We start from the raw sequence: 24,673 nt of genomic DNA on the forward strand, positions 1-24,673 counted from the left end.
TAAAAAAATGTTTTTCTAAAACCTACGTCACACCAGACCGCACCTCATGATCTCCAAATAATCATTGGTGATTCTGTCCATCACCCTGAACACCTCAAGAGGAAATGTCCCAAGAATTCAGTGTATTAAGACAGTTTATTTTATTAAATCATAGTTACAAGTTAATATTAGAAATTTGTAAGCTTTTAATTTAATCCAAACATGTTTTTAATTCATAAATATCAAATTTATTAACCTGACTTTTTCCGTCTCTCACTCCAATAGCACGTTTCTGAGGCACTGCTCTAGGCATCTGGAATAATAAAAATATATGACAGGTAAAAATATTACTACCACATTTTGTGGATGTCAGGTTTTGATGTTCTGATAGAGTACTAAAACTTACTCGTCCTGAAGACATTTTATCACCCATGGTTATTACTTTCTGCGATTCGTCCATGACCTGCTGTTGTTGTTCGGTCTTACGACCTGCCTGGAGCACAAAATAACTTTTTTAGTAAGAGTTATACAACCAGTATTCACAAGGATTTGTTAATTTTGTATTATTAATAATATCACATATAAAATAGCGATTATGAGTTTGTTAAAGTGTTGTGTGGTTCTTGTTGGTCAGAAAATTTTACAATTTGAAAAATAAATTTTCTCAATAAAGTAAAGCAGACTCCTCAGTTTCTGAATGTGTAATCTGATGATACCTAAAATCCTACCAGCGTTATTGATTGTGTCTTACAGTAATGCAAAATTGCAGATGAGAGAAGCACTGTGGATTGGACGAATGCAGAAATAAAAATCAAGTTTAAAATCAGTAAATTCACTAATTTCGTGGTCCGCTTGACCAATTAATATATTACAATTAATTAAGGTTTTTAGTTGAGATAAAAAAGTCAATGGCACGAGCGGGATTCGAACCCACAATATTTGGCTGCGCGAGAGGGTTCGATTCCCACTTGTGCCATTGACTTTCTTATCTCAACTAAAAACCTTAATTAATTGTAATTTAAAATCAATTTAGATTCTTTATACAAAAATAAAGCGTTGCCCAAAACATAAAAACACCTTCCTAAATTAGAATTTTTCCAGAGACTCCACCACTCAGTTATTCGAATTTTTAAAATTAAGGAAAGGTGCAAAAATTGCGCTTTGATGTGGAAAATTCGAAACTCATTCCTACCTTTAGTCCTAGGAAAATGAAGTGAGCTTTTACTAATAAAATGTATTATTTATACCCAATGTACAGAACAAGAGAAATAAGAAGCAAACATACATTTACATATTAAACATTACACATTTTCTACTTACTGTTGGTTTATTTATTCTTTTTTCTTTCTGTAAAAAAATTGCATACATGTATGACAAACAACATACAGACAATATTTTTATTAATTAGTTCAAATTAGTTATTCTAGAAATTATATCTTATTTTGTTTTAAACAAATGTAGTAGAGTAGGTTCTTCTGACAGTAAAATTTTTCTGGAGAAACTAAGATTTGACTCTTGCATCCTGACTCGCCCATCCACAAAACTCTGAACTTTGTGTTTATCTACAGAAGAAATGTTGGTAGAGATATGCGGTAGGGAAGAAAACCAATTGTGTAAATCTATACACTGCAAGGGAAATGACAACATAAGCTGCCATCGAGACACATTGAAGCATATATGCAATAAAAAGGTAAAAAGGACAGACTTTTAAGGAAAATTAGATGGGGGTTAAACATTTTGAGCACAAAATAATAGCAGATAAATTCAGACACCCATTCTAGAAATGTCCTTTGTAATACCCTATAAAATGTCAACAGACTATAAAGGAGAAGAAAGAAATATACAAACGATTACAAACCAGCAAAGGAACCATGTCGGGTATACTCTGGGCTAACTTAAAATATGACCAATCAAACTAAAGAGGGAAGTATATGTAAATCTTTCAGGCTGAAATATTATCAATGTTTGGACTTCAGAAAATTTTAAAAGAGGTTTCACTGACAAAAAATTCCTCATAAGACCAAAAAACCCTAAAAGCATTTGCAAAAAGATTTTAAAAACATCACATCCAAAATCTCCAAACCTGACTATATCTTGTGTGCCAGGGCTCAAAATTTGGGTAATGTACAAGCAGACTGGCCAAAGGAAGAGCTGTATGACCATATATAGAACCAGTACATGTATTTAGGATAATAAGATCAATCATAGACTCATCCATCCCAGAATGGGTCAAAAAGCAAAATAAGTGGATGAACTCAGAGGTATCAGACACAATAAACACTGACAGTGATTGAATAACTCTTGCCAAAACTGACACAGCTACAGTTAGCCAGGGTAAAACTTAGGGTAGTAATAGGGCTTTATATGTGTCATTGGCATCTGAGAAAACACAACACAACATGAATATATTCAATGATGACCACATTTGTAAGTTATGCAATGGGGAAGAAGAAACTGCCACTCATATCTTCGAATGCAAAGCAACCGCTCAATGGAGACATAACCTATGGTGCTATATTTTTAAAAAGATAGTTCTTACTGACAGTAGGTAACTATCTAACCTATGGTACTGTCAAAGACCAGAGAATAAGAATTGCAGTAACAATCATTAGCCTATTTTTAAAAGAAGAGTGAATTGAAATGAAGTAAGTAAAGAAAGAACAATAAGCCAAAAAGCTAGTGCTTGCTTAATACCAAACCACCATTTTCTAGTATACTCCTCATCATCAGCATCATCATCCTGGATATTTGTCGAATGTTAACATTAGGATTATTGTTAACTTTATGTCGCATAGATTGCAATCCTCCCATTACTTTCCAAGTCAAACTTTTCTCCCTAGCTTTAACAACCAGCTAAAACTATCTTGTGGCAAGGATAATGGTTTCTGCATGGGTAGTGTTCCAGATATGGCAGCAGCATAATCTCCTTTGCATTGATTCTTTCAATAGCTGAATAGTTAAGCGCCATATCAATAACATTTATATTTTTAAAAAACTCTGTATACTGCAAAGATGTTCAAACACTACTGAGAAGGAATAGCAGCTAATTTATTCTTAATTACTTCAATTAATTATTCTTTTTATGTAAGGTCTTGTTTGAGATGGAAAAGTTGTCATCTTCATTCTTAATAACTTAAAAGAACAACGCATCATAAAAAAATAATTGAGTTGGAAACATTAGTCAATACAATAATAAAATGTAAATATGGAAAATCGGAAAACACCCTAAACAAATTTTCAATGGTTTGTCAAAAATTTGCTGCACTTAGTAATTGATATCATCATTTTGTCATCATACATTACAAACATTTGTGAAATTAATATGAAATTATACTACATTTCCCTAGTGGATTCATGGTTGATTGCTTAAGTTCAAAATCAAACTAGCTTACTGGCNAAAAAAAAAAAAAAAAAAAAAAAAAAAAAAAAAAAAAAAAAAAAAAAAAAAAAAAAAAAAATCTACCTTAGATTCTTGTTGTAAGCCTGTTTTGTATGCCAAGAAATCATTGTATACTTTATTTTTGCCCATCTTGTTTGTCTATAACAGAAGGCAATGGTGTATTATTATTATTCTTTATTCATGGTCCATTATTCATAACCAGATGAAATGAGTTTACCTTATTACGGGCAGAATCATTTACAACTACTTGCTGATCACTCATCCCAACATTCGATGGCTGGGATAAAATATACAAAAAATAAATAAATATAACATCAAGAGAAGTAGAGATAAAGTCAATATTATTAATTACCCGATCGCATATGGAATACATGCTCACAACCTCTACCTGGTTATTTATGTAATTTGGGTGTTCTCTTGAAAATTGCTGTAAACATTAACAAAAAATAATAAAATAAATAAAAATAAATGTCAGTTTTAAAACAAACTGATTACTTTTACAACTAAAATGTTAATTTAACAAAATTCTAATAAACAGTTGATTTACTCCATTCAAAAGTAATTTTAATTTGTGATAAATGCAGTTTTTACCTGATCGTCTGTACAGGTAGAACTGTATGAATCTTGCAATTGTTCATTCATATCATTATCCGACATATTCTAAAATGATAAATTGTCATAATTTGTTAAATAATTTAACCATGAAAAATTATAATTGATAATACCATTTTATCAAATGAGTTTTAAAAAATTGCACATTCCATAACCAAAATTAATTTTTCATTTAACTGCCTGGTCTATCTGTGTCAAAAATATTGGAACACAGTGTTTTTGGACTTGATACACAAATTTTTTTGCATCAAGGGTTGCTCATTACCAGTTAACATGGATAGAGAAAGGTTTGATCAGAGTTAAGGTTATGGTTAGAGACAGGTTAGGTTAAGTATGGTTAGAGTTAGGGATGGGTTAGATTAAGATAAATATGGTTTGAGTTAGGGTTGGGTTAAGTACAGTTAGAGTTAGGGATAGGCTAGGTTAACTACTGTTAAAGTTAGGGGTTGGTTAGGTTAGGCTAAGTATGGTTAAAGTTAAGGATGGGTTAGGTTAGGTACTGTTAGAGTTAGGGATGGGTAAGATTAGGTTAAGTACAGTTAGGGATAGGTTAGGTTATATTACATATAAAAGATCATCGTTTGAAACAGCTTTAAAATTTAATTCTACTTACATCAAAATTATCATCACAATTGCTATTATTGTAAGTCAGAATGTCACAATCCATTTCACTCTGCAATGAAAAGTATATTCAAAATTAATTAAAAACTATATCATCCAGGGTTGGTGTTAAAATGATGAAATAATAAAAAAATGTATATATTTATACTGATGCACAAATTTAACACACTAGTCATTTTATTTAGTTTAAAATTAAATTCATTTCTTTCTACATTAGGTACAGGTAATTAGGAGCTATCATAATCAAAATAAACAGTAAATAATGCTTTGTTTACTTCTGTACTGGTTAATACTATTTGCACAAGAAGTAGCATTATGCCCTTTCACTCTGCTACTCATAAAGTTCGCTTTCAGTTAATATTTTTCCTTTGTGGATTTAATTTGATTTTATTCTTATTCATATTCTTAAACTTTTTCAATGGCTCCAGTCAGGCATTTGAGTGAGTATGGCAGTGTCAGGGGTATAACATTATTTGAGGAAGGATAGAACCAGCACGAAGTTGTACAATAGGTCTTCAGTGCTTCAGAGATACGGGGTTTCACACTAGAAGGCCAGGACAAGGTCGACTTAGGTCTGCAGATGAGAGAGACGATGGATTCATCCGTCATCAGGTTATACGAAACCGCAGCATTACGGGAAATGAGATAAGAAATCTGATAAGACAAGTCAGAAATGTTTCACTTGGACTGTAAGAAGAAGGCTCACTGAAAATAACTCAGGGCCCAGCAACCAGGGCACTACTCAGACCTCTTCTTACCATGGCTCAGAAAGTGGCCAGGCTTCATTTCACATGGAAACATGTGAATTGGTCATTGGAAGATAGCGGACGAGTTCTCTTTAAGGCACGTATAAACTAAGCAAATCACGGCCAACGAAAAACAACCAATATATCAGGCCTAATGTTGTTCACCAACACATTGACTATTCTTGGCTCGTCCTCATCAAAACAAGGGGTTGGAACCAAGAAATTGGACCATGCAGAATTGCAGCAACGATGCCTACCCTTTTGATGTTATTACCGAAAGACCTTGACCAAGGCCAACCATTTTGGTTCTGATTCACCTCCCATGCACACTAAGCAAACTATGGCCAATGGAGTGGTTGGTTGTCTTTTGTTGGCCATGATTTGCTTAGTTAGTGTGTATGGGAGGTTAATCAGTACCAAAGCACTTGACCTCAAATCTTCACATGAGCATAATTTCATATGGAAACACTCAGGAGAAGGTTGGAATTGAGTGCTTGGTGCAGCCAACTTGAAGTCCAGATTTGTACCCAATTGAACATATTTGGGACCAACTTAAGCAGAGTATGATGGAGAAACCCAGGTCCTTACACCCTAGAAGAGTCAAAAATGGCTGTTCTTGATCAATGGGAAAGAATTTCTCAGGATTTTATCGGAAATCTTTTCCAAGGAATGCAAAGGCATTTAACGGATGTGATGTGCCAGAGGTGGAATTACTCGGTAGTATTAAGGAGACATACATTTTTTTTGCATTTATTTTATCCATTGTATAATCACCAGGATCAGCCTTAAGATTTTAACACCAACTGTGCATATAAAATTAAAAACAGAAAAGGAAGAAGGAATTGTAAAAATTATTTCTGAATCCTGATGGAACATGGTGGCATTTGTATATTGTATTCATAATTAACTTCTTTTTTTAAAAACTTTTATTTATAATTTAGTCATGAATGTTCATTTTGGTGCCAGCAAGGATAGGCAGACCAAAATATAGGTTAATCTCACAGTGGTTATTTATTTTAATTAAATACTTACTGAGTTTACCGATTCATCGCAGGAGTAAAGGGGAGGAGATTGTACAAGTCTGAGGGTGTGTTTTAACTTCTTTTGAGCCTGAAACATGTTATTTTCTATTGTTTTTTCTCATTCAAGTGTTCATAAGTAGAGTGCGTTATTAGGTTAAAATTAATTTCTTATTATCAAAATCAAAAATATAATATCCATAAAAAAATTGCAGCACCCTGAGATTTTTTTTTATTTTACAGTCCTTGATGACTGATACTAAGACAATTGGTAATATAGCACAATGATTTCCCTTCTACATAGAGAATGATGATTCTGACTGATTCATCATAACTTAAAACGACTCATGATGTCAGAAACAACATTAAGAGGGTAAAGAAAATAGAAATAAATTTTAGACTAGGACTACCTGGGGCTAAGAAAAGGTAAAAGCCAGCTGAAAGGAACATTGAAATAAACCAAAAAGAACTTTGACTGGTAAAAAATGATTAATAATGATATAAAAGAAAATAGAATATCTTTATACATACTTCTTCATGTTCCTTCAATAGTTTTTCAGCCAAGGGTTTCATAGATTGTTGCTCGATCATTACAATAGAATCTTGCTGGAAAAATAAAATTATTCAAAAATCTCTTGAAATGGTTCATATCTTTAACCTAAAATATATCAAGCATAAATTTAAATTAACTTAAAACTTTTAGATATTTAATGCCTTTAGTATTAGTCGATCTATATGTTGGACGTATTTCATCGAATCCGAATATAAAAGAACAGAATCACTGCTAAATAGGAAAAAAGTTGAGAAGAAATTCAGAAAACATTAGAAAAAGGTAGGATTAATGAAGTGATTAATAAAAAATATTTAAAAAAACTACTCAATTCAAAGAAATGGATTGCAAAACATCATAAAGGTATATATGACAAAGTGTGAAACGAGAAATTTCAAATTTGGATGGTAAAAACTATAAACAGGGAAAAACAAGTACGGCCTTGGCAAAAAAAACAATAGATTAAAATCGATCAACATGAATGTACCAAAGAGATTTCATCCATCGGTAAAGATCTGTTGGGGAAAAAACATTCCATGTGATAAACAACAGACGGTAAAACACATACTTACGACATTTTTCTGTTACACAGAAAGAGCAGAGTTCAAACTGCCAGAGTCCTTGCATGAGATGATGGATGAAGGCACCCCCCTTGTTTTTCTCTTTAAATTTTTATAAAGAGCTGATAACAGAAATATAGTAAAGTAGAATTGGGATTGATGGGGAAGGAGGCTTGTGTGTGAGGGTGCATCCTTGAGAGGATGGTTCATGTTGGGGATGCTTTGGCAGGTTGGATGGGTGAGCACCTCTGGCAGGTTTAGCCCCATATTTGTTGGGGGGAAGTGGACTTTTCCATAATGCAATAAATGCTATGTAAATGGTTTTTATCCACATCCCATAAAAAATGCCCATAATCATAAGAGAGGACAAATTTCTTTAAAAAGACAAGTGCTGACTCATCAGTCTTGATGGCGGCGCTGGCTAGGCAGTCTCTTGGGATGGTGTTGATCCCCCACAGGCCCTTCCTTTCATTCCCATTGTTCAACCATTTGGTAGCAACCCCACCTTTAACGTGATTATCATGATGCCAGCCATTTAGACCAAAGAATGAACTATCAAAAAGGTAAAATTTGAACCTGTCAAATCAAAAAATGGTATGAGAAAATTGGTTTAAATATCAACCCTAAGAAAACATCTCTCATACCCTCTCAAGAAGCACCTGCTTTAAAAGTTGAAGCTATAATCTTCTACAAAGAAACTAAGTACCTAGGTACAATCATTGACCAAAGCATCAAGCATCAAGTGGAGAGGACATATATCCTGTATGTAACTACAGTATGAATTATTTCTGCCAGAAAATAACCCCATAACTCTGTTTTCAAAAACTTTAAATTTCTATAAATAGTATAAATTATAAATGGTCATTCCTGTTATATAGGAGAGCTTAACATCCAAATAATCATTGGGTGTCATGGACAAGTCAAACCACTTTACAATATTTTCTTTTTAGTTCCTATCAAATAAAATTCCATGCGGTATGGCAAGATTCGAACTCAAAACTGCTACTGTGGCAAATACAAGTCTGACAGCATATCCACTTAGCTGCCAAGGTTCCACTGATCAACTAAAAGACATTATGAAAAGTTGGAAAATGACGTGTAATGTCAAATCAAGTATGTAGAAAGTAAGTAAAGTAATTTCTGTCATACTGGAGGGCTTAATGTCTAACTATCCATTGGGTGTCACAAATGACGGGTCAATATTTAATCCGTTTTGTTCACAATTAAAAATTCATGGGTTAGGCTGGGATTCGAACCCAGAACCACTAGTGTGACAAAGTCAACACCCTAACCACTAGGTTATGAAATACTCTTCAAATCAAATCTGTATAAAATGTCAAAAAAATTATACAGTAAAATAATTTTAAATAGAATTTGAGGACTATAAACTGTGAAAACTTAAATTTTGATGGAAAAATTTAATGATTTGGTGGGGGGAAAAAACAGTAAAAACCCAGATAATAACAGAAAAAGAGTTGAAAAAGTCTTCAGTAAGTTATTGTAAAATAAAAATTATAAAATTAAATGTTACAAGCTTGCATTCTCAAACAGAAGAGAAGTTTGTAAGAAATCTGAGGGTTAACTACCAAACAAAATGTACAGTAATGATACATACATGACTGTCCAAATCCTTTCCAGCATTCAACGGGATTATTGACTGTTCCTTCAGCTTAACGTTAGAACTATGCTGAAAAAAAGGATAAAAAAAAGAAAACTGCTTGTTTAATATTTAACTCATTACGTTAAATACGTGACTAATACATACCACTTCATGAGCCTTTTGGACGACCACTTCCATTAGAGATATTAGCTATATATATAAATATATAATTAAAAACGGTTAGTATTGAATATATTTGGTAGCTTTCATTATATACAGTTTGCTACAAAAATTCTCACTTACTTCTTGCATCCGACAGTGGTTTATGTTATTGTGTGATAGTATGATTTGTTTTAACTCTTTCAGTTCTTTTCTTGTCCCATCGATCGTTTCTGCTGCTTTTGGGCAAACTCTGAAGGCAAAGAAGTTTTATAATGTTATTTCATTACAGTCAAGTGTATTTCTATTTAATACATGTTGTAGTTTTATGATTTGTAGGTGGGGGCCGCGGTAGCCAAGTGGTGAAGACGTCAGACTCTCGGCTAGTAGATCCCGCGGTCATGGGTTCAATCCCCACCTTCGCCTCTGGACTTTTTCTAATGCCTGAGGGTACTGGTGGCCGCAACTGAAAAGAAATTGACATGGCACTCATCAATGGAAGGAGCGAGATCAGATCTAAGCAAACCTGAATTTGGTCCCAACCCCCTTTAAAAATGAGTATCTTCGATGGAAGAACACTGGCACACTGGGGGCTCAAATTCACACTTGTGTTGCGAGCCCCCAAAAAATGGAACCAGGGATAAAGTACAATAAGCTGAACAGCTGCAGAGTTCAGGAGGGAATTCCTCCAGTTCCTGGTATCCATTGTAGAAAAAAAAAAGATTTGTAGGTTATAGAGAGAGCAAACTTGTGTGTTTATTGGACACAACCAAGAAAAAAATTGTTCTATTCAGTTTTATTAATTATTTTTACAAGGATTCACATCAGCAGAGGTCATATCAACCCTCGGGGTGTCAGTGCTTTTGAAAAAAAGTCCATTAGTAATTATGTCAGATTCAAATGCAGAGACTTCGAACGCAAGACCTTTACCTTACAGTGATGGTCACCATGTCAATGCCTTAACCATTGAGGCCACCGAAGCCCCCTTCCAGTTTTATGTGTATTCAGAATTCATCAATAAACATTATTATTATTATTATTATTATTGCTATGTTAGGTATGTGCCTTCAGTTCTGCTTAAGGTCACACATTTTTTTCCTAATTTTTACTATATCAAATCAAAGGCCAAAACTTACTCAGTCATTGGTTCATCATTCATCTGTTTTTTATTTTCTAATGAAGACAATGATGAATGTCCGATTGGTAGGGAAGATAATGTGTGCTTAGAAGAGCCTAATTCACATCTGGAACATAATTATTCTGCATTCAGAGATAAAGTTTTATACATTTGTTTGAAAGGATCAGAAGGTGGTCCTTTCAAACAAATTATTGTGCGTCAATCCTAAATAATAAATGAATAATTTGTGTTTCATAAGTACAGGAAGTTTAGTATCGACATTTTATTATTGAAGTTTATTAGTTTAGTAGAGTTTTATTATCGACAAATATTACTTTACCTTTCGTTTGACTCTTTTCGGTCGCCGATTCCACTGTTGGTGCTGCGGCTTGAGTTGGAATAAACAGGAATGTGCGATGGTGATTTAGATGTCGATGGCTGGGATGCATAGCTCTGAATGGACGTGAGCCCATCAAGGATGGAAGAGTTGATTGAGTTTTCCGTTCCATAAGGGAACAATACCCTTGAACCCGTTGACCGTTGACTCTGTGTAGATTGAAGATTGCTCCTTCTGTTCAACAAATGTGATCTACCAGTTTTTCTTTGACACTGTAAAAAGTTTGCATAAATTATTTTTCAGCTGTTTTTCAATGGACAACAGTAGCAGTGCAAATAAAAAACAAAGAAAAATAATAAAATAGATTTAATTGTAAGATTATTAATAACTATATAAAGGCAGGGAAATCATGCTGGCACTTGTACTGCACACAAATTTTTATTAATCAATTTTTGTTTTTTAATTACTAACTAAATACAAAGACAAAACAAATACAAAGAGACTTTAACATATATTATCAAATGTTTTAGTCTTCTACTTCATACAACCAACTTATAAGTGTGTTTAAGATGCACTTACCAAATCATCCCCTTTCTTCTCCATATTGAATTTGAAATGTATTTTAACACTTTAAGAGAGCAAGGGTGTCATTGTTAATATTTTGAAGGATTTGTGTAAATGTGTAAGTGTTAGTGTTTGTCAAATGTGTTGTGTTTATTGTTGCCATAGTTTTGTATTTTTTATTTGTTGATAATAAAGTATTATTAGTAATATTATTGCATAAAAATGAAATTGTAGGCGAAGTCACACGGCATTGTGACAAGTTTTAACAAAAGTAACTTTAACACGTCACGAAGACCTCAAGAGTTTTTGCTAAACTACCCATTTGAGTGAAATATTTTGAAAATAAAATTGCCTACATAAAAGTAAATTCACCGAATAACTTAAAAAAGAGGTTGTTTTATTAACTTGTCAAGGAAAGCATGTGTGAACTTATCCATTTTTTGGCCTTTATATTTTTATGTTTTCAACACCTTTTCTTGACTCACCCTCGCCAATTTTCTCATGCAATCCTTTCAATTATAAAAATATGTCACATTTGATGTGTTGGTTAATAATCAACTAGAACAACAAGTCCTTAGATTGCCCGTAAGATGAGACAGCCAAGCAGCTCAAAAGCATTAGGGCATTCATAAAAATGTCATGAAAAGATAACTTATTGGGGGAGGGGGCAGAAGGGAATATGCAAAATCAATATAGACACAGATACTTGGGATAACAAGATCAAACATAGACTAACCTCAAAATGGGTACACAAAAAAAGGATGAACTCAAGAGGTAAAGACAATGTTAACACTGGTCAGTGACTGGGCATTTTATGTGGCCCTGAGAAGGGCTGGCATTATGGGTGGAGCCAATGGTCAAAGCTCACGGACTGATGTCAATGAGCATGATGGTTGATGCAGAGAGAGTTGGTAGACTCGGTAGTGAGCGAAAAAACTCGTGCTGCAGACAGCCATGTCAGGTGTTATGAGTGCAAGAGACAATATCGCAAGTACCCTTGTTGCTGAAGATAGTGCTGACATGGATGAACTCCAGAAACACAAGACGCAGTAAACACTGACACAGTTATAAAATAACTCTCACCAAAAGTGGCACATGCCTACAGTCAGGGTAGTGATAGGGCTATATTCCGGTCACTGTCATCTGAGAAAACACATGTGGTTATTCAACCCCATTTGTAGTGTGTCCAATGAGGGGGAAACAAACTGCCAATATATCTTGCAGCACGAGTCTTTTCGCTCACTACCGAGTCTACCACCTCCCTCTGCATCAACCATCATGCTCATTGACATCAGTCCATGAGCTTTGACCATCGGCTCCTCCCATAATGCCAGCCCTTCTCAGGGCCACAAAAAAGGCCCAGACACTAAACAGTGTTAAGATATTGTTATCTTGTCATGACATTTTTATGAATGCCCTAATGCTTTTGAGCTGCTTGGCTGTCTCATCTTATGAGCAATTTAAGGACTTGTTGTTCTAGTTGATTATGAACCAGCACATAAAATGTGACATATTTTTATAATTGAAAGGATTGCATGAGAAAATTGGCGAGGGTGAGTCAAGAAAAGGTGTTGAAACGTAAAAATATAAAGGCTAAAAATTGGATAAGTTCATCACACATGCTTTCCTTGACAAGTTAATAAAACAACCTTTTTTCCAAATTTTTTCAATTTCTTGCCTTTTTCTTGAAAAATACGTTAAAAAAATGTGCTATGAACCTTTTACATCGAAAAAGACAATAAAATTTTTTTCAATTTTTTGTAGTTTTTGTGTGTTTTTCTTGAAAAATATAACTATGATAGCTGAACGGAAGCAAATCGAACAGTGAAAAATGGCGAGGAGACGAAAAATGGAGTAGGACTATTCGGGAGCAAGAGACTTAAGGAAATAAAATATTTCGCAGGTGCAGACACAAAATAATTTATGGAATTTATTAAAAGAGAACAAGATCATCTCAGTAGTATAAATTTACTAAAACACGTTAACACTAAAATATGTAACAATATTTTTTAAAGGTAATAATAATTTTTAAACAATTGATATTGTCACAGTTTATTAATATTGACTTAAAGATTTGACTATATAAATTATACATATAATCAATGTATGTAATACATTTATTTTTATCTTTGTTGCGATTTTATCTTCAAACAGTTGGTGTAACAATATTCCAAAAAATATGTTAACACTGCTAGATTATTTTGTTAACAGCACACACCAATTACCATTATCATAATATGAGTCTAATATTTTGAACTTACAACGAAAACAAATGTCTTCAAGTTCGTTCTTTTGGAATACATGGTAATATCTAAGGTGTGTTGACGTTTCAATGTTTTTACGTTGAAGCTTCCATGGAACCAAAATATCTTGTTCTTTTTGTGTGAATTCCATCCTATTAGTGTGAACCGGTAAAGGCAAATTTCCTGGTGTCCTACCACCTTTTTGTTCACTGCTTTCTTCAACACCTGTCCTTAAGGAAGTATCTTCAACGCTACACTTCAAATTAAACTGTTTAGAATTGATTTCACTCTGTTTAACATGATTTTCACCACTTTTTAAGTAATTAGATGGTGAGTTGTTCAGCTTTTGTTCTTTAGCCCACACATAGATTAAAACTTTTCCACCAGGTTTGAGTACTCGGATTATTTCTTCAAAAGCTTGAATTCTTCTTTCAAGTGTTGACAAATGATGAAGCACTGCTATACTTATTACAGCATCAAAGAAATTATCTTTGAAAGGCAGGTATAAACAGTCACTTCGTAATACTTCGAATCCTCTTTCCTTGCAAATCGTTGTTAATCTGTGACTGTAATCACATCCTATCTGTAAATAATTTCAATTATATGTTTACTCTAGTATTTCGACAAGGTTTGCATACAAAAATGGTTAATTAATAAAATGATGAGAGTGAGTACATAAATTAAATACAGTAGAACCCCTCCTTCTTAACCGGTCTAGTCAGGACCAAGACACTGGTTTGTTACTTGTTCAATCCGAGGTTCCTGTGATAAATCGATTTTTATTTGAAAAGAACCTACATATGAACGTAGTTCATCAGGTATCTTGAGCAAACAAGCAAATATATATACATACCTATGTACATGTTTATTATAATATATATATATATTTTTTTTTTGCTTTATGCAGTCACATATGTCATGCCAAAATATTATTATATTTAATGGAACATAACTGGATAAAGGTAAAAACAGAACTGAAAGAAAAAGAAAACTTTCTCGTTTCTCTATCTTAATTTTCAAGAAATTTGCTCCTGAAAAGCCGAAAAAAAGTTGGTTCATAGAAAAATAGAGTTGGAAGCAAAAGGGGAGTTTAAAAAAATAGAATTAAATTACGTTTTTTTTAACAACAGCAATAAAATAAAAAGAACCGTTTCATGGAATAGGCTGGCTAATCTGAGGACTGGTTGATCTGAGGCTGATTAAGAGGGGGTTCTACTGTAGTTGAAAAGGACAGTTGATTCACAAAAAGTTTTTGTAAAATATTTACAGCATTATTATACCGGAGCAGTTTGGTTTCAGGCCAGCACTATCTACCACTGCCTAGTTAGACAAGATAGTAAATGACATAACGCTGGCATATAACTTATGAAAGCATGGTTCTGATAGATATCCAAGAGACCTTTGACAATTTTTGGTATAATGGTATAGTTAGCAGGATGATGACTCCTACATAATAACAATAGTCTACTCCTACCTCTTATCCTGACAATTCTGAGTTTCCTTTGGATCATCCCTTTCCTGAGAGACATTGTTACTGATTCAAATTCACTAATTCCGTGGTCCGCTTGACCAATTAATATATTACAATTAATTAAGGTTTTTTTAGTTGAGATAAAAAAGGGAATGGCACAAGCGGGATTCAAACCCACGATCTTCGGCTAGATATGCTGCTGCTCTACCACTTGAGCTATCGTGACCTCGATCCACTTGGACACTAACTTCTCATCTAAAAAGGTGGGGTTGAGATGAGAAGTTAGTGTCTGAGTGGATCGAGATCACGATAGCTCAAGTGGTAGAGCAGCAGCGTATCTAGCCGAAGATCGTGGGTTTGAATCCCGCTCGTGCCATTCCCTTTTTTATCTCAACTAAAAAACCTTAATTAATTGTAATTGTTACTGATGTTTCTATCCAGCTCTCTTCTCCTCTTCTTGAAGGATAGACATAATATTGAACAGATCAAATAATGCAATATGCTGCATAGGAAGTTTCTGCAATCGTTGGAAAATTGAAATTAAACATAACAAAACAGAGGCAAGCATAGACCGTTGCTTTATAATAAGATTTAATTTGAAAGTGTGTCGTGGTTTAAGTTGTTCAAATATCTTTGGGGTGATATTAGACCATAAACTCACTTTTCACTCCCCATGTCAGTGGTAAAGTGAACAAGGGCAAAGTGGCTATCTGCGTACTTTTCTCTGGCCTGCTTCTTCTATACAAGGTAGTGGTCAGGCCAAAGCTCCTATATCTGTGGCCTTCTAGGGCCTGACATGCAGGACTAATGTCGCCAGATTGCAGGTTGTGCAGAACAAGTTTATGAGGCTTGCGACAGACTCTCCCCCTTACGTACACATATCAGAACTGCACAATGCGATAAACATTTTTATGGTGCTGGAATATGTCAGAGATGCAAACCTTTAAATTTTTTAAGCAATGCAAAAATAGCACAATCTGCTGCCAAATAATAGGCGACAATTGTTTGACAACAGGTACATGAACAGGAGAATAAAGAATGTTCTCCTATAACTTGCCTATTATAGCTGGTTTTTAATCTAATACCTTCTCCTCTATAGAAAATAATAAAAATTTCATTATATCCTAACCAGCTGGAGGTAACTGTTTCTAAACAGACACTCCACCAAACCATTGTATATAATGTATATATTTGTAAATAAAATTTCTGTTTTGTTCTGTTCTGGAAAAAAAATTGTTAGTAGAACTATCCTTTTCAACTAATATTGGGTTTGAAAGTAAGTTAATGTAAGTGAGAAAAAAAGTAAATACGCTTGCAATGAAAAAACATGCAGAATAGAATACTCAAACCCTCAAAGGATTATTATCGAAGGCTGATACTACAACCTGACTATGTTCATAAATACACTTTGACAGTCAATTTTATATTCTTTAGGTTTAGTAAAAAAAATTAACATTGAAATTAAAACTAATCGTACTTGTTAAAAAGCCAAAAAGTTATGAGGATAATAAACTGAACCATATTTATTATACAACTGAAAATAACAAGGGTATAATTTTTACCTCAAATATTTTACGATTGTGGTTAAAATATTTTCCATTTCCACAACCAACATCTAATAAAATACTTCCAACTGGAAAGGATTGTACAAAATTTAAAACCTTAGGCCAAGGTTTGTAGCGGGTTTGACTAAAATGATCTGATATGGTGTCATAAACCTATAAATTTTTGTTACTGTTAACAAATAATTTATAAAAATACAACACAAATTACAAAAGTAAATATTTCAGATAATACAAGCTTTAAAAAAAATTATACATCACCTGATGTACAAATTGTTGCTCTAATTTAGAAGGGTGTTCATTGTTAAAACTGTTTGCCATTTGTGAGTCGCAAGTGCTAGGATAATAACACTTGCACTCCCCTTGCAAAATTTTGCGTAAAGTAAACGAGATCCTTGTGTCACGTTCCTTATTAACTAATCCCTGATCGACATCATAAAGTATATCACATTTTCTAGCCGATATCCCATGTGTCCACATGTATCTATAACAATATATCTTTATTTTAATATGAGCAAATTTCATGTTTTTTTTTTTTTATTGTATTAATGTCCATACCTAGATTCACCAGCAAGCACTAACATGGATCTACGTTTCAAAATCACAGGGATGTGTTTAGAATCTTTCCTGAAATCCATAATGCAATCAGAGCCTAAAGACAAAATCAAAATTTCATCCTCAAAAGCACTGTGAGTATCAATATGAGGAGGCAAACCTAGGAAAAGGAAAAAATTATTAAACAGAAAAATAATTATTTTTATAGAAAAAATTATTAATGTTATACAATTGTTAAGAAGTTTAGTATTGAAAATCTATATTGACTAGTTTCAGCCTTGTTGACCTAGAGGAAAATACTTTATAAATGTTGATGTTGACTTAAGCATTATGATGCCTAGGTGCCGAAATATTCCTCTATAAGGTATCATCCAGAAAGAGGTGATGAGTGTGTTTATGCCCAGAGAAATCGGTGATAAGATCACAAAGAATAATAAGGTGAAATGTGTTAGGACCTAACCCACCATAGCTACTCTTCAAACAAAGTCTCCAGCCAAACAGTATTAGGCTGATGAAAACTCCTATCCACGGGACAATGCAATTGCAATCCTATACTGATGAGAAGAAAAACATGGCCTACTCATTGAAATAGCTTCTTATAGTGAGGAAGGAATGTGAAGTTGTGAACCACAAAATTATTGAAAACATACAACATGCAAAACTCAATTATTTCTGCTTAGGCTAGGATGGAGTATATCCTTTGAATCCCCTTGAAACATCACGGCTTACAACCATCTAAGCAGCAATATGCAATAAGTTGTAAATACTTACAATTAATTAAGGGTTTTAGTTGATGAAAAAACGTTAACGGCACGAGAGGGATTCGAACCCACGACCTTCGGCTAGATACGCCGCTGCTCTACCACCTGAGCTATCGTGACCTCGATCCACTCGGACATCAACTCCCCATCTCAACCCCACCTTATGAGTTTTCCCTCCTTTTGCCATTTTTAACTTTTTTTCATCTCAACTAAAAACCTTAATTAATTGTAATGATTTAATTGGTCAAGCGGACCACGAAATTAGTGAATTTAAAGAAGTTGTAAAAACTACTAATACTACGACTATAAGTCACGAACAGTTAAAATGAACAGTTAAAACCATTAAAAGATTGTTAGTTACCTTGCCCTGGAGAATACAGATTTATTGTCAGTTGATCTGGATTATTGAGAAGTGGATATCCTTTTTCATTTAACCTCGGTCGGATAATATCACATATTTTTGGTAGACCATTGGGGAGAGGGTTGTTTTTATCAACATTATTATTTTCATACAGAAAAGCATATCCATAATGAAACACTTTACGCTGTTTTAAAGTAGTGGCTGAAAGAAAAAAGTGTTAATGCTCCTCTTCATAAATTAACTTATTGGTTAAATTAAATAATAATTCAATTCTCTACAGTTACAAATTTAAGCTATAACAATGGAACTGTAGATGGTTATGAAACAATAACAGTAGTTTACAGAAAGTTCACGATGTTCAATGTGATGAGTTAATAGATGTAGATAATGAATGAATTTGAATTTGTTTAAATCTTTTCGATTCAATGCACCCCTATAAATATTAGTTAAACTATTCTGCATACAGGGTGGTGCATTTTTCAACACATCATTGGAAAAACTAATGGAAAGGTAATGCACAATCTGCTTAACTGAACCTGATGCAATTTTCTAATTAAAACTAATTTCTTGGTAAGCACTGGCAAACATTTAGTTCAAAATGTATCCAACTCAGGAGAAAGTTGTGTGGATAGAGCAATATTACAGTATAATTTGGTTGTTACCAATCATTTAGATCTCTCTCTGTTTTATTTGTCAGACAGGTTTCGCCATCTTCAGTGTACCTGTAGAATTTAATGATAGACAGAACAAAATGACCAGAAAAGATCGAATTATAAATTCATCAGCACTACCGCACAGAGAAATCTCATAAAGTTGAAGTTTTTGGGGCATGGCAGAAAAATTTAAACAAGATACCCTGGGTAGCCAACTCCTTACCATAGTTCAATTATGTGAATGATTAGCAACTTTAATTCTGGAGATAATGTGAAATTAGTTCATAAAGGAAGTCATTACCAGCAAAAAATGAGTGAGAAGCGCCTCTCGACTTCTTAATGTGAGACCATATAAAATCTAAAATCAAAGTAAACCAACTGGAGCATGCTATACAAACACATTGTGGTCATATCATGCCAGTTCAACTTAGAAATTTTATGTCAATGGTCTCAAGAAAAGAAAACCAAAGTTTTCCATGGCATACTCTTTTATTGAGTATGTTTTGATTGGCAGTAGCCCAAATTTCTGAGTCTCCTACAACTATTTGATATTGTACCACAGATCTCTCTTTTTCCTCTGTGCCCCAGGATATCTCCCTCAAAGAAGTAGAGCAGCTTATAAGTTCAAGGGGTGGCACCCCTGGCTTACAATCTGATTTAATTCTCAGCATATATCTTCAAGCAGGGGAAGAGGTTGTTGGGTTGTCAATCTTGCGGGCAGGTCTTGTTATGGTGATGAACTCTGACAGGACTCAGATTCCAGACTCAGGCAGCTGATCTCATGCTGCACTGACTCCTTGATAACCTTCTCATTAAGTTCCCAACTAACTAATAACAGGCTCTCACTTCTGTCCATCTTCTCTAATGACTCTCATCTGTCAACACAACTCCTTTGTCCCTGGTAGGCCAGGAGTGGCATGGAGGCCTCCTTGCTGAAGAAGCAGTGTATACGACTAGGATGGTGGGGACCTCTGGTCTTGGCCGATGAAATTGTATACACGCTGTGGGCCATCAATGACAAGGCCTCTGAGCAATGCGACAATATAGCTAAAACTATGAATATGGCTAGATAGAAGTGAATTGATAGTCCATTAAAGAAGTGGTGCATTATTTTTATGGTGTCAAAAAAATGCACCACTCTGTATGCAGAATAGTTTAACTAATATTTATAGGGGTGCATGGAATCAAAAAGATTTAAACAATTTCAAATTCATTCATTATCTACATCTGTAAAATTACTGCTAGATTTATTGAAATAAGCTGTTTAGGTTTGAGATTAGATATAAATAATTTTGATTTTATGTATAGACACAATGTAAAAACCATCAAACTAAAATTCCATAACAATGTTCCAACTAACACAATATAATTCTTTAGCTTTATATTGTGTTGTTATATGACAAAAATATCACAAATTAAACTACAGTTGCAGTAATCTTACACTGTCCAACAAACGATTCGTTAGCTATTGTAAGAAATTCGTTTTCCTCGTCTAGGTTGAGAAAGTCTTTGAATAAAGTTGCTCCTGGAGGTAGTTGGGAGAAGTCGAATATATCATTGTCCAAAGGTGGAACTACAAAAATTGAACAATTTGAATTATTTTCACTAATTTCGTGGTTTGCTTGACCAATATGATTACAATTAATTAAGGTTTTTAGTTGAGATGAAAAAAAGTCAATGGCACGAGAGGGATTCGAACCCACGACCTTCGGCTAGATGCACCGCTGCTCTACCACCTGAGCTATCGTGACCTCGATCCACTCGGACACCAACTNAAAACTCATAAGGTGGGGTTGAGATGGGGAGTTGATGTCCGAGTGGATCGAGGTCACGATAGCTCAGGTGGTAGAGCAGCGGAATATCTAGCCGAAGGTCGTGGGTTCGAATCCCTCTCGTGCCACTGACTTTTTTTCATCTCAACTAAAAACCTTAATTAATTGTAATTTGAATTATATTGAAAAACATTAATTAGTAAGACACATACAAGACTGAGCAAAGAGTAAATAGAGAGGCTTCTTCACATTATCCAAGGCAAGCTTTCCATTAATTTGTCGATAACACTTTTCAGAACTTTGGACATCATCGAAGAGAATAAAAGAATACGACTTTCTCGGAACGAAAGATGCCGAAACAATTTTCCCATATTTTGAAAAAAAATTTATAATATCACTGCTGCTAATTCCATCATTGATTCCAAGATTGCAGATGACCAATACCTGCATCAAAAGCATACATTTAAATACTAATAACAACAAAAAACTATAATCTAGGCATTTTGTCCAAAAAATAATGAAAAATAAAAACAATTAAATAAATGATTTTAAACATTTTTATTAATTAAAATACCCTCCATCACTCTTAACACACTTCTCCCAATGTGATGGCAACTTGATTGAAAATTACTCTGAGCAAGGTGGTAAAAACTGGTGCACTGGGTTGAACTACTGCAAGGAAGGTGCAAGGGTGAGGTGTACAGTAAGTAAACTGATTTGCTCGTTACAATTTTCCTATTATATAGTGTGGTGGGAGGTCTAGGAGAGGACTTAGCATGGTGGGAGTGATATGTGTCGGTGAAGTCCTTATTTTTAATCTAGGTGAGACAGAACAAGGGAAAGGTTTTGTAAATTAAGAAATTGTAAAACACTAATACCAGCCACTAATGCTTGCACTGCACCTGGAGGATACATGCAATGAGTAACCAGCCAATACTGGCACTGAATGTGAGAGATTAAGGGGCAAGGAGGTCTCGAGGCCATCGTCGATTAAGGCAACATGGTGGGTTTTCAGGATGGGAATGTGTAGAGATGGCTCAAGCAGTAGGGTTAGGATGGATCGAGAGGTTCATTCGGAATCAGAACGGACTGATTTGTTGCCAAAAGGAATGTTGAGGTCGTTGTAAATAGTGATGTAGTTCTTCTGAGCACTTTTGATTGGAAAGATTGGATGTTGGATAGCTTGGCAGAACACCACAGTTCATTAGGTATATCCAAAGTGGTCACAATAAAATCTTGTATAAGTCTTCTTTCTAAGGTAGTGCCACGAGCGGGATTCGAACCCACAACCTTGGTCTGAGACACTGACTTTTTTATCTCAACCAAAACCTTAGAAAGAATAATTAATTGATTGATTGAAAAAAGTAACTTTGTCAATTGATAACGAAAATGAAATGGATTAATATCTTGTATAAGGTAGTTTAGTTTTGATGGTCAATGCAGATTTCCATTCTAAAAGTCTTGTTGTCCAAGTCTTCTAAGTTGCTGTCTTAATAATGTCATAATTCCCAAGTTTTGTGAGGGGATTCCACGTCAGTCTGTTGTCTAGGTTTAGTCCTAAAGTTTGTGACTTGAATGGAAATCGCTATCTCTTTGTTGTTCATGTACAGTGGAGGGCAAGACTTTTTTTTTCAATGTGAACGTACACCGAGGACAGTTTTCTTCATTCAGTTTTGTCCCCTACTTTTTACTCCAATGTTCGATAAGCTCAAGGTGTTCCTGGATGTTGGAGGTAGCTTGGATAGGATTAGAGGACAAGGTGTTGATGATGGTATATGGAATATATAGGTAGGCCATCAGTATAAATGATATAAAGGATGGGACCAAAACTGTTCCCATGTGCGATACTGGCTTGTATCTGTCTGACTTCAGAGAACTCCTTGCCTCACCTCACTCTGAAGCAGTGGTCTGTTAGGAAGGACTTCAGGATAAGTTAATAGAATAGGTAGGAAGCGTTTAAGTTTATAAAGCATGCCCCTTGTGCCAGACCCTTTCAAAAGCCTGAGCTACATCTACGAAAGCACCCAAACAATGTTCTTTATTTTCTAGAACACGGGAGATAGTGTCGACAACCCTGAAGCCTTGTTGGATCTTGGAATGATGAGAATGGAAGCTGAATTGGAGAGAAGGAATGATTTTATAAGCATCTACGATTATAATTTTTTATGGATGAAGTTGATTTATATTTTTAATGAGTGGTGTTTAGTGACTGTTAGTCAATGATTATGTGGAGATCATGAGATGTGGTCTGGTGTGATGTTTTTCTAAAACCTACGTCACACCAGACCACATCTCATGATCTCCACATAATTATATTTTTAATATTTTCTTGCTCGTTTGTAAACACTCTTGCCTTGCATAAAATTTATAAAGTTTGTATTGGTTTATATTTATACTTGTTGATCTAGTTGTAAGATTAATACTAATCAAAATGTGTTTATTACCTCTGTAGGATCTTGGCTCGTCATTATTTTATGATCCTCCCACAAGATATTTTTATACTTTGTAAATTTCCTATTCAACTTGTTCTGTTTCACAGAACTCATTGTTGAAAAGTTTATTTTTTAAAGTGAAAAGTAAGCAAAGATCGCCTACAGCTTTTTGCGTTTGGTCAGTAGTTTATTTTTCTAAATTAAAAAATTGTAGTACTCGTAGCAAATAACACCAATAGAACAGCTCCTAACTAACACTACACAAACACATTACAATTAACAACATTAGGCCGTTAGGTTTGTGTCTGTGACTTTAGAAGACAGCCTGACAGCCCCAGCAGATGGACATGGAAGGCATCACCTTATCAGTTATCACAACTAGAAGAGTAACCATCAAAGGTCGTTTACCGTATGTGATGTCACATACTAACCAACATAATGTACTGTGTAACATAATGTACAAATTCACTATTTTTCGTGGTCCGCTTGACCAATTAATTGAATAATGAACAAATTAGATTTTGTTTATGCATCTTAAGGCTAGCACACACTCGTAGACAAAATTGCGCCTCTGCCTATAGACAAATCGCCGATTTTATGTTTAGTTGAGGAACTGAACAAGATGATTTGTCACCATTAAACCTGCACAGCTTTATTAGTTAAACTAAATAGTTAGACGAGTGAGATGCTGGAAAACATAAAAATAGAAGATAGTTTAGGTTTCAGACATTCCACCTGGCTAACCACCACAGATTTTGAAAATTTGTAACTTATGGTTGGAAATAAAATATGCAAGCAAGAAACAAGATTCAGAGCAACCATTCAATGAAATGTTGAGCAACAGGTCAAAATTTGTCAGTTTGTAAACAAATTGTCAAAAACTAACTTTTATCTGACCTTCCTGTTAAGTCTGGCGTTCTTCAAGGTGCAATTTTAGGACCCTTATTGATTTTAATTTTATTAATGATTTCTCCTCTTGTTGAAATTACTCCAAATTTCACTTATATTCTAACAATACCCAAGTCTATATACAATATCCCCTGCATTTAATTCCTGATTATATCCATCTCATTGACAAAGACCTTTCTAGCTTCATTAATTGGGCTTCGAACAATGGTCTCAAATTTAACACACTCAAGTCCCAATCAATAATTATTTACAAATATATCTGCCAACTGAGTTTTTCCTTGCATTACTCGTGGTGGCTCTTTAATACCCTTCTCTAACCAGAAAAAAACTTGGTGTCTTTTAATGCCAAGTTATCTTTGGATGATTATTTAGGTTTTGTTGCTAGAAGGGTGAATGGGATTTAAGTTCACTTAGGAAATATCAAATTCATCTCCCAACTAGTCAATACTCTTATTTTACCTGTTTTTACTTTTTTCAGAACTATCTACTATTTTTCATTTAATCACACTTCTACTAAAAAATTAGAATACTTTTTAATAATGGCACAAGATTTGTATTAACTTTATGAAGAAGAGAGCACATCTCAACACATGGCAAGTTTATTCTGGGTATAAATTTCTTTGATTATCTTAAAGTTCGATTTCTTATTTATTTATTTAAAGTTAAAAATCACCTCTGCCCATCATACTT

The 24,673-nt window shown here is 34.2% G+C and overlaps 2 protein-coding genes and 1 long non-coding RNA gene across 24 annotated transcripts in view; 1 reads left to right on the forward strand and 2 right to left on the reverse strand.

The window, feature by feature from the left end:
• Nucleotides 1–11,432, reverse strand: part of LOC106668873 — a 77,658-nt gene extending 66,226 nt beyond the window's left edge. For 18 of the 20 annotated variants that reach the window (XM_024226135.1, XM_024226150.1, XM_024226149.1 and 15 more), the window contains exons 1-16: nucleotides 11,280–11,432; nucleotides 10,704–10,972; nucleotides 10,383–10,490; nucleotides 9,391–9,499; nucleotides 9,253–9,297; nucleotides 9,103–9,174; nucleotides 6,909–6,983; nucleotides 6,391–6,468; nucleotides 4,605–4,664; nucleotides 3,971–4,039; nucleotides 3,732–3,806; nucleotides 3,597–3,656; nucleotides 3,443–3,517; nucleotides 1,300–1,326; nucleotides 386–472; nucleotides 236–292 (exon numbers count right to left, since the gene is read on the reverse strand). In XM_024226135.1, coding sequence (XP_024081903.1) covers nucleotides 236–292; nucleotides 386–472; nucleotides 1,300–1,326; nucleotides 3,443–3,517; nucleotides 3,597–3,656; nucleotides 3,732–3,806; nucleotides 3,971–4,039; nucleotides 4,605–4,664; nucleotides 6,391–6,468; nucleotides 6,909–6,983; nucleotides 9,103–9,174; nucleotides 9,253–9,297; nucleotides 9,391–9,499; nucleotides 10,383–10,490; nucleotides 10,704–10,972; nucleotides 11,280–11,303 — 1,290 coding nt within the window. In that variant the 5' untranslated portion in view covers nucleotides 11,304–11,432. Of the gene's footprint in view, nucleotides 1–235; nucleotides 293–385; nucleotides 473–1,299; nucleotides 1,327–3,442; nucleotides 3,518–3,596; nucleotides 3,657–3,731; nucleotides 3,807–3,970; nucleotides 4,040–4,604; nucleotides 4,665–6,390; nucleotides 6,469–6,908; nucleotides 6,984–9,102; nucleotides 9,176–9,252; nucleotides 9,298–9,390; nucleotides 9,500–10,382; nucleotides 10,491–10,703; nucleotides 10,973–11,279 lie in introns of those variants that run through there. The other 2 variants (XM_024226134.1, XM_024226151.1) reach the window with 2 other exon arrangements.
• The window catches only part of LOC112126657, a 59,316-nt gene extending 38,300 nt beyond the window's left edge, over nucleotides 1–21,016 (forward strand). For 2 of the 3 annotated variants that reach the window (XR_002910120.1, XR_002910118.1), the window contains one exon: nucleotides 20,939–21,016. This is a non-coding gene — a long non-coding RNA (uncharacterized LOC112126657). Of the gene's footprint in view, nucleotides 1–13,028; nucleotides 13,107–20,938 lie in introns of those variants that run through there. The other variant, XR_002910119.1, reaches the window with a different exon arrangement.
• On the reverse strand, nucleotides 13,169–23,439 carry LOC106668903 (alkylated DNA repair protein alkB homolog 8). Its single transcript, XM_014398069.2, has 8 exons — nucleotides 23,087–23,439; nucleotides 20,855–21,086; nucleotides 20,312–20,443; nucleotides 18,218–18,418; nucleotides 17,099–17,255; nucleotides 16,802–17,024; nucleotides 16,541–16,696; nucleotides 13,169–14,090 (listed from the first exon to the last, which is right to left on the reverse strand). Exons 1-8 carry the CDS (start codon nucleotides 23,186–23,188, stop codon nucleotides 13,461–13,463), a joined length of 1,833 nt encoding a protein of 610 aa, XP_014253555.1. The 5' UTR covers nucleotides 23,189–23,439; the 3' UTR covers nucleotides 13,169–13,460.
• Between the last annotated feature and the right edge of the window lie 1,234 nt (nucleotides 23,440–24,673).

This window comes from Cimex lectularius, unplaced genomic scaffold, assembly GCF_000648675.2.
Source record: "Cimex lectularius strain Harlan isolate CLEC.00 unplaced genomic scaffold, Clec_2.1 scaffold66, whole genome shotgun sequence".
Taxonomy (NCBI): domain Eukaryota; kingdom Metazoa; phylum Arthropoda; class Insecta; order Hemiptera; family Cimicidae; genus Cimex; species Cimex lectularius.